This window comes from Trachypithecus francoisi, unplaced genomic scaffold, assembly GCF_009764315.1.
Source record: "Trachypithecus francoisi isolate TF-2019V2 unplaced genomic scaffold, Tfra_2.0 Contig01436, whole genome shotgun sequence".
In the NCBI taxonomy this organism is placed as follows: Eukaryota; Metazoa; Chordata; class Mammalia; order Primates; family Cercopithecidae; genus Trachypithecus; species Trachypithecus francoisi.
In genome coordinates, this window is record NW_022681430.1 from 2,354,803 (window position 1) to 2,368,045 (window position 13,243).

The window sequence follows — 13,243 nt, forward strand, 5'->3', positions numbered from 1 at the left end:
AACATTTGAAAGCAGTTTACAAATAAATACTTGCTTTTTACAGTATCTTTTCTAAAGTCATATGCAGATGAGCATTAGTTCTCAGTAATTGATAAGAACACAAAAATTATGTCATAAAACAAAAATTCTTGGCTCTACAACGGTCATCCAGTGACAGAAACAGAGAGAGAAAGGCACTGAAAATCTATCAGTGTAATTTTTTTAAAAATCACCATGATAGAGTTTCCTGCAATAAGACCTCAGGGAAAATATTTCTGAAGGATGATAAAGTAAAAAAGGGCAGGTGACAGATAGACAGTAACAATTCCTCCAATGTTCCCGGATAGGAGGCCTCATAACCCAAAGTTTTTGGCCCCTTTAGACCAGGTGAAGAGTATAAGAACTACAGGGTAAGGAAATAGGAAATGTATTCTTTCCTGTCATCCTCTAATGAGGAACATGATACCTGCTTCCCAATATCCAAAGTTCTACAGGTAAAAAAGACGTTAGGCTTAATTTGGAGGCCCAAGGACATAATTAGCACCAAAGGGAGGAAGCTGTAGATTTGGGCTGAATGTTAAGAGAAACATGCTAGCAATTACAACTACCTGAAAATATAAAGCATTATTTTTGGTAGTAGTGGGTTCCTTTTCCCTGGAAATGTTGAACCAATGCAGAACAATCACATGATACACAGCAGTGCCTCTCTCAAACTTTAGTGCATATGATTCGCCCTGGGAACTTGTTAGTAGATCTGGAAGGGTCTGAGATTGTGAGTTGCTAACAAGTTCCCAAATGCTGCCCAGAGGACTATACTTTGAAAAGCAAAACTAAATAATATCCTTTCAGTCATGATTCCAGAACTGGTCTCTGAAGTTCCTCTGACTTTGAGAAAATGTGGTTGAATTCACTGATTCACTCACTTACATTTATTGAATGCCTACTATGGGAGCAAGCACTATCAGAAATTAGAGATAACAAAGTAAACATGTCACATAGTCCCTTCCCTTACAGAAAATAAACAAATTATTCCAAGGATATTATGTATTTCTAAAGGAGAAGTGAGAGGTATTATTGGATTATGTAAGAGGAACATCATCTTATTTGGAGAAGTGAGGTGAAAGGGTGCCAGGAAGGGCCTTTCCAAGGAACTGAGCTAAGCTGAAACCTGAAGGATGAGGTAGCTTTTGGGAAAGGGGTGATGGTGAGACGGATAAGATTCTGAACATTTTGCCAAGACAGTCTACCTAAATATCTTGTTCTCCCCATACCTGCCAAAGTGGACTGGTCCTTAAAGTCAGTTATTGATCTTTCTCACTTTTTCTCTCTATCCATTCATTCAACTATCTAGTTCATCCATCTATTACTTATACATTTTCTAAGATAGTAACCTAAAGCTATGAGAGTTGATGGGATTACACTGGGAGTACAGAGAGAAACTAGAGAAATCTAGGTAAGAGCACCAAGGAACTTTAACAGCTAAATGTAAGACTGAGAAGGAACTTCAGTTAAAAGCAGCTAAGGAGGTCGGGTGTGGTGACTCATGCTGGTAATCCCAGCACTTTGGGAGGCCAAGGTGAGAGAACTGCTTGAGGTCAGGAGTTTGAGCCCAGTCTGGGAAACAGCAAGACCCTGTCTATGCAAAAACAAAAAACAAAAATTAGCTGAGTGTGGTAATGTGGGCCTGTAGTCCCAGTTACTTGGGAGACCGAGAAAGGAGGATCACTTGGGCCTCTGAGGTTAAGCCTGCAGTAAGCCAAGATTATGCCACTGTATTCCAGCACTCCAGCCTGGGGCCTGGATGACAGAACAAGACCCTGTCTTACAACAACAACCAAAAAAAAAAAAAAGCTTCAGCTAAGGAGAGGCCAGAAAGACAGAAATAAAATTAAAAGAAGTTGTTTTGAGGCATGCCAACACAGTCCAAACGCAGCTGAGATGTTAAGCATGTATTAATTACTCTTCAAGTCTGGTCCAAATTAAGGTGGTCTGGCAAGAAAGAATCAAATCAATGATAAAGCTAATTCCAGATGATCCCAGATAAAGTATAAAAGAGTTCCACATGGTTTTCCTAAAAGTTTGCTAAAATTTTGTTATTTTCTGTTATATACCATAGAAGTTGGGGGTAAAAAAGCTGCATTTCTAGAGACTTTGCTTTCAAAGGCACTCTAAATAGAGAATACATAGGAAAGAGATATCTCAATTCCACCTGGCTTTGGTCTTCTATCCCTGAAGAATCTTCAAAGTCTTTTACTCTCTCACTATTATTTATGCTGAACATGAGCTAGTGGGGTGCCAGGGATATAGCAATGAACAAAGTAGGAAGAATCTCTGCCTCTTTTTGGCTTTTGGCTTTTACATCGTCATATGTGTAATAATGGAAAATGTCAGAAGCCATGACAGCATTACAAATGAGAGTCCTAATTTAGATTCAAGGTGGGGGATGAAATCAGGAAAGGATCGGAAAAGACATTTAAAAGCTTAGACCTGAAGGATGAGCTGGAATAGAACTGAGGGTTTTAGGAAGAGAAGATGCAGCATCCATGTAACCCCTAAAATTGAAAGAGGCTTGACATTTTGCAGAAACTGAAAGGTTACATGGGGGGAGTATGAACATGAGGTATGGAGTGGTGAGAAACAAGCCTTGTATGGTACACAAGTTCTGCATCCCACAGAACCTTTTAGCTTTGTCCAGGATTTTGGTTATCAGCCTAAAAACAACAGGAAATAATTGATTTATGGAGAATGGATTAAGAGGAGGGAAGGTGGAATGGCAGGACAGAGGCGGAACCCGTAAGGAGAATGTAACAGTAGCCTATAAGAGAAAATATAGAGGTTTGTAGTAGGGTGGAGAGAACTTCAGAAATACATACTCTGGGGGTAAAATTCACAGGACTTGGTGACAAATCAAACATAAATAATAAGGTGAAAGAAAGTATCAAGGATAATCCCCAGATTTCTGATATTAGTTTTTAGGTCAACACAGGTGTCATCTACTGATGGAACACTAAAGGAAAAACGTCTATAAGGAAGATCACATGCATATGTATGCATAATATGAAGGGTCCAATCCCAGCCCTGAACCTCAGTATTCATCTACCTCATCTATTTTGATTGCACTGAGTAACATTTTATAAAGTAGAGACTAGTTCTTTCATTTGGAATATGCAGTGATTAACATGGTATCACAGTTGTGATAAGAATAAACATATAATACAATGAGGGCAACAAATTTCATTTTTTTTTTTTTTTTGAGACGGAGTCTCGCTCTGTCACCCAGGCTGGAGTGCTGTGGCAGGATCTCAGCTCACTGCAAGCTCCGCCTCCCGGGTTCACGCCATTCTCCTGCCTCAGCCTCCCGGGTAGCTGGGACTACAGGCGCCCGCCACCTCGCCTGTCTAGTTTTTTTTTGTAGTTTTTAGTAGAGACGGGGTTTCACCATGTTAGCCAGGATAGTCTCGATCTCCTGACCTCGTGATCCGCCCGTCTCGGCCTCCCAAAGTGCTGGGATTACAGGCTTGAGCCACCGCGCCCGGCCAAGGGCAACAAATTTCTTAAGTGGCACATTAAATATTTTACTAGCATATAAGGATAAATAACTTTCTAAGACTCAAAAGATATTTTTAACATTTATTGGTTAAAATTTACCTTAGAGGGGAAAATAATTAACATAGAGACAAAAAGGCATTCTGCTACAAATGCCATCTCTCAATAAGCAATAAAATGACAATATCTTCCTCTCACCATCTATCAATTTTACGAAGACTAAAGCTTGGTGACACCATATACTTGAAGCTATGGGAGTAGACAGTATCACAAGGGCATGTAGATTTAAACTCTGCTACATAATGAATATATCATGATGTGCAAGAAGAAGTAAATGCTTCTAAGAATGCAACATAGCTAATGATCTTCATAGCTGGAGCGAGAGAGCCCTCTCCTGTCCAAATATTGTATTAACATTGGCTTGAATCTAATTCAATTACCTATCTAGATTAAGTATGATTCACTATAAATTACAGCCGATTTGACTCTATTATGGACGAAAAAAGCAACTAGAAGTAACCTTTGTAATAGCTAATATGTGCCAAGTACTATGCAAACTGCTTAATGAATTATCTCATTTCAACTTCTGAACAATTCTAAAAGGAATCATGACCATTTTACACATAAAGAAATTGAGTCTTGGCCGGGCGCGGTGGCTCAAGCCTGTAATCCCAGCACTTTGGGAGGCCGAGATGGGCGGATCACGAGGTCAGGAGATCGAGACCATCCTGGCTAACACAGTGAAACCCCGTCTCTACTAAAAAATACAAAAACTAGCCGGGCATGGTGGCGGGCGCCTGTAGTCCCAGCTACTCGGGAGGCTGAGGCAGGACAATGGCGTAAACCCGGGAGGCGGAGCTTGCAGTGAGCTGAGGTCCGGCCACTGCACTCCAGCCTGGGCGACACAGCGAGACTCCGTCTCAAAAAAAAAAAAAAAAAAAAAAAAAAGAAATTGAGTCTTAGAGAGCTTAAGGACTGCTGAGGAAAAAGCAGGCAGTTCTAAGTATATGTGCACAGCACTATGCTAGGTTCTGAGAACACAGATACATGACAATTTTTCTCATTTCTAGAAACTCATAAACTAGTGAAAAAACCACACAGGCCATTATAAATAAAATCAGTATTATAATTTTATATTGATTTATACATTATAGACTGTTTAAAGGCACTGATCAAAGTGCCTTTCACATTCTCATTTGAGTTTCCACAATAAGCTTGACCAGCATCAAGGCCAGATATTCACCTCACCCCATACACATAAGAGAAATAAAGCAGTTCAGTGACTTATCCAAAGTAACAAGTCTGTAGGTGACAAAGCCAGGAATTAGAAAACTGTTGGCAATATTATACTATCTGCCAAAAATGAACTAAAATTAACTCTTAATTAATTTAGAGGAGTTCTTAAAACTCCTGTAAGTCACTTTAAGTTCATATCTAAATCCTCAGTCAGTTTCCTCTCAATTACCATAAAATGAAATTTTAACTGCATTCACCAATTAGATGAATGAAATACGGCAGATTATATTTCATGCTCATAAATGTGAGTAGATGCTTTATCTTAATTTCCTTTTACCTTTATCTTTTTTCTTGGAGGCCTCTTCTGCAGAAGATAATCTGGATTTTTTACATGATGACTCTCCACAATCTTTTTTGGTTTTATCTTTTCTTTTTTTTGACTTGATTTCTTTTCTCCTTTGTGTTAAACAATACAAAATTAAAGTTAACTTTTCCATCTGACCTTTTCAAAAATAAAAACCATCATATGAACAAAAACCCAAAATCAGTTAAAATACTTATTTTTTAAATGTGATTTATATAATAAGGGATGTTAAGTGAGTCTGTAAATATTTTAGGCTAGTATATTAATTAAAACTATTCTGTAAGACAATAAAGTCTTAACATTGAGACAAATAATTATTTTCTGTAAGTTCTGTATACAACTATAGTAAATACAAATTATAATTGTATGTTTTCTTCTTTCTATGTTCTATCACTTAGCCTTTTAAAACAAAATTACAAGAACAAATCTCATTTCTCTTCACATAATCCATATCCACCTACATGTTAAAAAAGCACAAATAAGGTGAAACTGCTGAACAACTCTAAGCCACCAGTAAATAGAAATTTCTTCTCTTAAGAATAAAGGAATATAGTAAAAGCATAATGGAATGAAAATGGAAAGGGCTTATTGTTAATTCATATATCAACATCAGGCCACTTATAATTTATACTCTTATTGTTGCAGCTTTATCTCTTTTAGGCCGGGTTTACAAGGTTGGCAAGCAATTACTTAATTTTAATAGGTTAAAAAAATACTAAATGGGAAAAGGTGATAATGCTGAAATTGGGACTGGCAAGGAGGATAGAGACAAAGAAAAGATTACTTTCAAAAAACTTGTTCAGTAGATTTTCCAAGTTAAAGTACATATACCAAATGCTATAATAGTATTTAATGCAGTAACCACTTTTGCCTATTTTTTAAGAATCATTTCCATTTTGAAATGAAGTTCAAAAGTTAAGGTCAAAACAAATCTCTGGTTTCTTTCACTATCACTGATGGGAAGGGGAAATCAAGGTTTAGGCCATTCCAGTAATCTAAAAAAGTTCCAGCTCAGTGTGGAGGCTTATGCCTATCATCCCAGCACTTTGGGCGGCTGAGGCAGAACTGCTTGAGTCCAGGAGTTTGAGACCAGCATGGGCAACATAGGGAAACACCATCTCTACAAAAACTTAAAAAAAAAATTATCCAGGTGTGGTGATGTACACCTGTAGTCTCAGCAATTCTGGAGGCTGAGATGGAAGGGTCACTTGAGCTCAGGAGGCTGAGGCTGCAATGAGCCATGATCACACCACTGTGCTTCAGCCCAGCCAATAGAGTGAGACTTTGTCTCAAAAAAATAAAGAATAATGAAAATAATAAAAATAATTCTGCTAATTTTGAGAATTAAAAATATTATTTAACATTTATTTTTAATAGCTAAAGTACTATATAGGCACATTTATGACAAAGCTGTTATTTTTTTGACAACCCATGTGATTGAAAAAAAAGAAAGCTATTTTAAAATTAATATGCTTATGTATACATTTAATAAAGTTGCAAAAGTTGAACTAATTTAACTGTTATTCAGGGCATAAAACCTGACCATCACAAAGGCAAGTTGCAAAGAATCAGTCTGAACATCTTTAATGCCACTTACTGTGGCAAGCAATTTACATGCACTTTCATTTATTCCCCACAATAGCCTGAGTAGCCTCATTTTTACAGGTGATAAAATTAAGTCTTACAGAGGTTAAGCAGTTTGTCCAAGAGGAAGCCTAGCAAGTGGAGAAGCTGAGATTAAAAACCCAGGTCTGATTTCAAACCCCATGACTGCAGGTCACTGGTATTCCCACACATTCAATGTGGCAGATACAGTAAAGCTCATTCAATAAAAGCCTGATTTTAACTTTTTTTTCTTTTCTTTTCTTTTTTTTTTTTTTTTTTTTGAGACAGAGTTTCGCTCTGTTGCTAGGCTGGAATGCAGTGGCTCAATCTCGGCTCACTGCAACCTCCGCCTCCCAGGTTCAAGTAATTCTCCTGCCTCGGCCTCCCCAGTAGCTGGGATTACAGGCACCTGCCACCACACCCAGTTAATTTCTGTATTTTCAGTAGAGACAGGGTTTTACCATGTTGGTCAGGCTGGTCTCAAACTTCTAACCTCAAGTGATCCACCCAACTTGGCCTTCCCACACTGTGCTAGGATTACAGGCATGAGCCACAGCGTCTGTCCTTGATATTAACGTTAAAATGAGCATAGAGGTGTCTAATCCTTTGTAAGAACAGCAAACTCCAGCTAAAACACTGTCTAAATGAGACACAAGAACCGCTTTATGAAGTCTGCTTTACAACGTAATTTCTAACATTAAAGTGTCAGGACATTGGCTCCAAACTAAAAACTCTAACATCCATCTACCACCCCACCTAGGCCTTTACATTTAAAACTGCTTGGCAAGAATAGGGCATGGTGGACTTCTAAACCCCTAGTTTACGTAGCCATACGACAACGCCAGATTTTCTACATGATCAACCAATTCAACCATCAACCACCCAAGTCTACATTTAGACACTTAGTGCAGGTAAATGGCTATATCCTGGATTACCAAACATTAAGAATGGCATTTTAAAAGACATTACCTGTGATGAAAATTTAATTTAATGGAACATTCTTGGCATAACCCTAAAAAGAAAAGACACCAATGAATGGTTGATTTTGAATAACCACACTGCTAATCTAGCTTTAATATCATAAATTCGCACTTTATATTCCATTACTGTAAGAGGGGAAACAATCCGACCTTCATCACCTCAAAAATGCAAATATATACACACATACATATAATACAAATATTAGATTTCTTGAGGAATTGAAAATATTCTAACATTATTTTAGAAAAATGTGTTGTCAATTTGTTCTAAAAACAAATTGTGTTCCACAGGCGCGTTAACATGTGTCTCACATCAAAGATATCTAATAATAATGTGGGTATAGTCATTTCCTCTGAAGTATTCTAAGAACTTTCAAACGCAAAGGAACTTTTCAAATAGTTCCTTTTTTTTTCCCCCCTTAATCTCAGTTCACACTGGCTGACTTTTCCTCTTGAGGACTTCCAGAAGGAACTCAGAAACCAGTCTGTATTGACGTGCATAAGTAGCATGTGGGGACATTCTTGACTTTTATTAGGTGTGAGCAGAAAACTCTCAAGACACATTTACTTAGAACCCAGAGAAGGCTAAAGGCAATAATATGATGAGGGAGAGAAACAGCTGACACATGAAGACTAGCTTAAAAAATAAATAAAAGAATGACAGACTCTAAAACATGCATCCTAAGGGAAACTGCTGTATTCTGCAGTATTTATTCCCTATGGTTTTAAGACTGAGGTCAAGAATAATGACGCCTTCCTAAAGTTTTTCTTTATTAATACTGTCAAACAGAGTGAATTTATTTATTATCTGTGCTACAACAATATCACTGAGTAATCAGCTAATGTGAGTTTCTACACTGCCTTTTCCGATATTGTGCCTCTTAGCTATGTAATGTGGTGGCATTCTCACGTTAATGGAGACAGAGCCTCACTCTACAAATTACCAGTTTACATTTGACATTAGAATTCTTTTTACTGAAACACCATTGTAATGCTAAAAATGTAAAAATTTGAGGCTCAAAAGTTGAGACTTTGGGAAGCTCCAAGAAAAAAGAGCACTTCCAGAAAGATATTTTAAAAACTGTATTCGAATTTTAAAGTCTATATATATTTTTTTTAATTAAAGACAAACTTGGAAGAATCAATCGTATCCCCCCTAAAATCAACTTACTTAATTTAACAAGTGCATTTCTCTTTTCACCATGCTCAATATAACCAAAATTAACTTCCCAACTCTTTAAGCCTTCTTTTTTATCACAATATTTATTTCCACAGAAAAACTGACCTGCAGAAAGGAAAGGAATATTAGCTATGGTAGTTGGTGACAATATTTATCTATATGATCTAGTATTATCCCTAAAATGCACTTCTAAAATATGTAAATTAGCCATAGTCAGCCTTTAAAAACTGACCAGAGTAATACGTTCAACCAACTTGTAAACAAGTATCGAATCAAAGTACTGTTACCAAAAAAATCAGTCACAGAATTCTTGCTTGATAGACTGTATTTAGATAGACATTTTAAGGACTCCCTATTAGGGAATCTTATACTTTGGAAAGACAGTATTAAAGAATGGACATATTTCTCAGAAAGTTGGTTTAAGGAAACAAACAAACAAATAAAAAATGTACTCACAAATACCCCAAAAGAAAAAAACACACTTTCCAAAGTACACGCACTTATAGCTGGATGAAACCTTTCAATATTTAATGGTCATAATAAAATTAATATTTTTAAGTATTAGCATAATGACATTTAAATACTAGCACAGATGGCCTTGAAAACACAATTAAAAATTCTAGCACTTTGAGGCAAAGTACAATATGTAGTCAAACCAGATACTCTACATTTTAGTATAACTTGACACTATTATTAACATCACCCACATCACCATGTCCACAATATATTAAAACCTCCAAAAAAGACTGATAACCTGAGAGAAAAAAAGAGAAACGACTCAACAGTAATTTACTTTGGCAAAAAGACAAGACAAACTTTTATTAATTTATATCATAATAATTTGCACCAACAGGAGCGAATCTGTAACCAGCAAATCTTTTTTCATAAAAATTAAGAAATTATCAAAATGAATTTAGAAAATTACACCCTAAAAAGACTGATTTCTAAATCAGCCTTTTAAACTCATTCCAAATGAGTATTTTATTAAATCTATATTTTTAGTAGGTAAGACTTTGTTGTTAAAATAGTAACAAAATTATAACTTTATAAAAGAAATCACAACAGTAGCTTTCTTTTCCTTCCCTAACTAGTCCTTTATTCAGTTATATGAATTTAGAGACTACCCATCAATTTTTTTTAAAAGGTAACATTATAAACTCACCTGAAAATCTCATTCAATAAAAGTACATCTTAAAATTGTGATAGACATTTCAGGATTTCTCATTATTTTAGATAAAAACATACACTAAAGTATAACCCTAGGAAAAGTTAAAATAGCTTTAAATTTATTCTTTTTCCTTAATGTTGTTTCATGGCATATCCAATTTCACAACTAACACATCCAATTTATGGAAGATATATATGAGCTACAATAACATAAATATTTAATCATTTAAAAATGTAATCTTTCCATTTAAAATATTTTTTAAAGTAAGTTTTAAATTATTTCCTTAATGCTACTACATAGTTTTCAGTACTTTAACACTCAAAATGCAATTACTCAGTAAGGAGCTAATTTTATAGCAAGAGACAGTATGGAGATACACAATTTCCAGGAAAAATGTTATGAATAGATTTACAATAATGCATATAAAAAGCATTTACTGATTGCCTACCAAATGTCTGGTCTTTTGCTATTAGACTAAGTATTTGGGCTCAATCTCAGGGACTTCCAAAAATGAGTACTAGCCTGACCCAAAATTCTATTGGGTTTAAAATGATACTTCTACTTTCAAAATGTGGATTTGGCTGAAAACAGTAATACCAATTCATTATTCCAAAAATTAATAAAGAATGGAAAAGAATAACGCTTTCTTTTTGTTGAAAGTTGTCTTGCTATGAAATCTTTAATTTGTTAAATATTTTCTACATATTTAGAAAATCATAGAACATTCAACTGAATGCTCTAAAGGCAAAATTATAATGGTAACAATCATTAAAGCATTATATTCTGACCTTTGCTAATAATGTACCATGAATTCACCTTCTCTAATTTTACTTTTGTAGATAAGAATTTCTTGTATATGTTAGGAATGATCTTAATGACTCCAATTCAGAAGCTTAACAAAATAAGTTTATCCTATTAAAAAGCAAAAATTTTAAAGAATTACCTTTTCCTGAAATTACTTCTTTTTCTACTCGCCACCTAAATCCAAACTGACAATAAAAAAAATTACATTTATGTCAATGTAAATTTAAATTAAATTTAAATTATACAGACATCTAAACATGGAGCCAACAATCACATTCACCAATCTAAAAAATAAATGTAATTCCCATGACAGATTTTTCTCTTCTTACAGGATTTGAAGAAAATACACTGAACAATTAGCAATTTATCTGTTAAGAACAAACTACTTTAAGATAGCTTAAAAGTTATAGGTGCCAGACCACAAGATACCTAAGTTAACAAATAAGATGTCCTGTTCTATAAGACTGACATGAAAAAAAGAGGTTATGGTATAGTAAAGAGGTAGTATATTCTAGTACAAAAAGTACAGCCTTTGGAGTCAGATTATTTATGTTTGCATTTTAGCTCTACCACTTAACAGTTGTATAGTACAGGGCAAATTATTTAATCTCTTTTTGCCTCAGCTTCCTCATAAATGTAAAGTAGAAATATGAGTACCTACTTCCTTGGTACTCATAGAGGTTTAAAGAGGTTTAAATGAGATAATACATATGAAGCACTCAGAATAGTAATTAGTAGACTCTAACAATCATGCTTCTTGGTATTTACCCAAATGAGCTGAAAACTAATGTCCACACAAAAGCCTAAATATAGCTGTTTACAGCAACTTTATTTCTAATTGCCAAAACTTGGAAGCAACCAAGATGTTCTTCATTAAGTGAATGGATAAACAACGGTGGTACATCCAGACAATTAGTATTATTCAGTGGTAAGAAGAAATATCAAACCATGAAGACATGGAGAAACTTAAGTGCATATTACAAAGTGAAAGAACCCAATCTGAAAAGACTACATATATATGATTTCAACTATATGATATTCCGGAAAAGGCAAAACTATGGATGAAGTAGAAAGATCAGTAGTTGCCAGGGATTAGGAAGGAAGGTGGGATGAACAGGTGGAGCACAGAGGATTTTTAGGGCAGTGCAAGTATTCTCTATGATACTATAATGGTAGACACACATCATCACACATTTGTCAAAGCAGTAGAATGTACAATATCAAGAGTGAACCCTAATGTAAGCTATGGACTTCAAATGATAATGATGTATCAATGTAAGTTCACTGATTGTAACAAATGTACCACTCTGGTGTGGGATGCTGACAGTAGGGGATGCTAGGCATGCATGAGGGCAGGGGGTATATGGGAACTCTGTACTTTCTGCTCAATTTTGTTGTAAACCTAAAAATGCTCTAAAAATTAAAAACAAACAAAAAATACACTTGGGAAGATTACTTGAACCCGGGAGGTGGAGGCTGCAGTGAGCCATGATCATGCCACTGCATTCCATCCACCCTGGGCAACTGAGCAAGATCCTGTCTCAAAACAAACAAAAACAAACAAAAACAACAACAACAAACAAAAAACCACTCAAGGCTAGAAACATGCATACCTGTACCCAACTCAAGAAGCTCTTGTCACTCATTAGGTCTTAACCTTGGGAAAGTTACTTAACTTCTTTTTTTTTTTTTTTTTTTTTGAGACGGAGTCTCGCTCTGTCGCCCAGGCTGGAGTGCAGTGGCCGGATCTCAGCTCACTGCAAGCTCCGCCTCCCGGGTTTACGCCATTTTCTCGCCTCAGCCTCCCGAGTAGCTGGGACTACAGGCGCCCGCCATCTCGCCCGGCTAATTTTTTGTATTTTTTTAGTAGAGACGGGGTTTCACCGTGTTAGCCAGGATGGTCTCGACCTCCTGACCTCATGATCCGCCCGTCTCGGCCTCCCAAAGTGCTGGGATTACAGGCTTGAGCCACCGCGCCCGGCCGTAAAGTTACTTAACTTCTGTACTTCCTCTTCATGTATAAAAATGGAAATAGTAACAACCTTAAGTTCACAGGATTGCTATAGTAAGACAGAGGATTCAGATAAAGTGTTCAATGCCTGGCTAACTTCAGTTTGTTGTGGGTTGTTTGTTTTGTTTGTTTTCAGCCTTCCAAATAGCTAGGACTACAGGCATGTGCTACCCTGCCTGGCTAATTTTACTTTTTATAGAGATAAGGTCTCACTATATTGCCTAGGCTGGTTTCGAACTCCTGGCCTCAACCTATCCTCCCACCTCAGTCTCCCAAAGTACTGGGATTACAGGCAATAGCCACTGTGCCTGGCAATTTCAATTATTTTTTTAAAAAAATCATCAATCTATTACTTGAATTTGGCAATTTT

At 36.1% G+C, this 13,243-nt stretch overlaps 1 protein-coding gene across 8 annotated transcripts in view; it reads right to left on the reverse strand.

Annotated features, from left to right (window-relative positions):
- Positions 1 to 13,243, reverse strand: part of LOC117091908 (protein FRA10AC1) — a 36,872-nt gene that overhangs the window by 9,444 nt on the left and 14,185 nt on the right. For 7 of the 8 annotated variants that reach the window (XR_004440569.1, XM_033224874.1, XM_033224903.1 and 4 more), the window contains exons 8-11: positions 11,002 to 11,047; positions 8,882 to 8,995; positions 7,700 to 7,742; positions 5,099 to 5,217 (exon numbers count right to left, since the gene is read on the reverse strand). Coding sequence is in view for 7 of the 8 variants with exons in the window: in XM_033224874.1 (XP_033080765.1) it covers positions 5,099 to 5,217; positions 7,700 to 7,742; positions 8,882 to 8,995; positions 11,002 to 11,047 (322 nt within the window). In the remaining variant the exon portion in view is untranslated. The remainder of the gene's footprint in view (positions 1 to 5,098; positions 5,218 to 7,699; positions 7,743 to 8,881; positions 8,996 to 11,001; positions 11,048 to 13,243) is intronic. The other variant, XM_033224919.1, reaches the window with a different exon arrangement.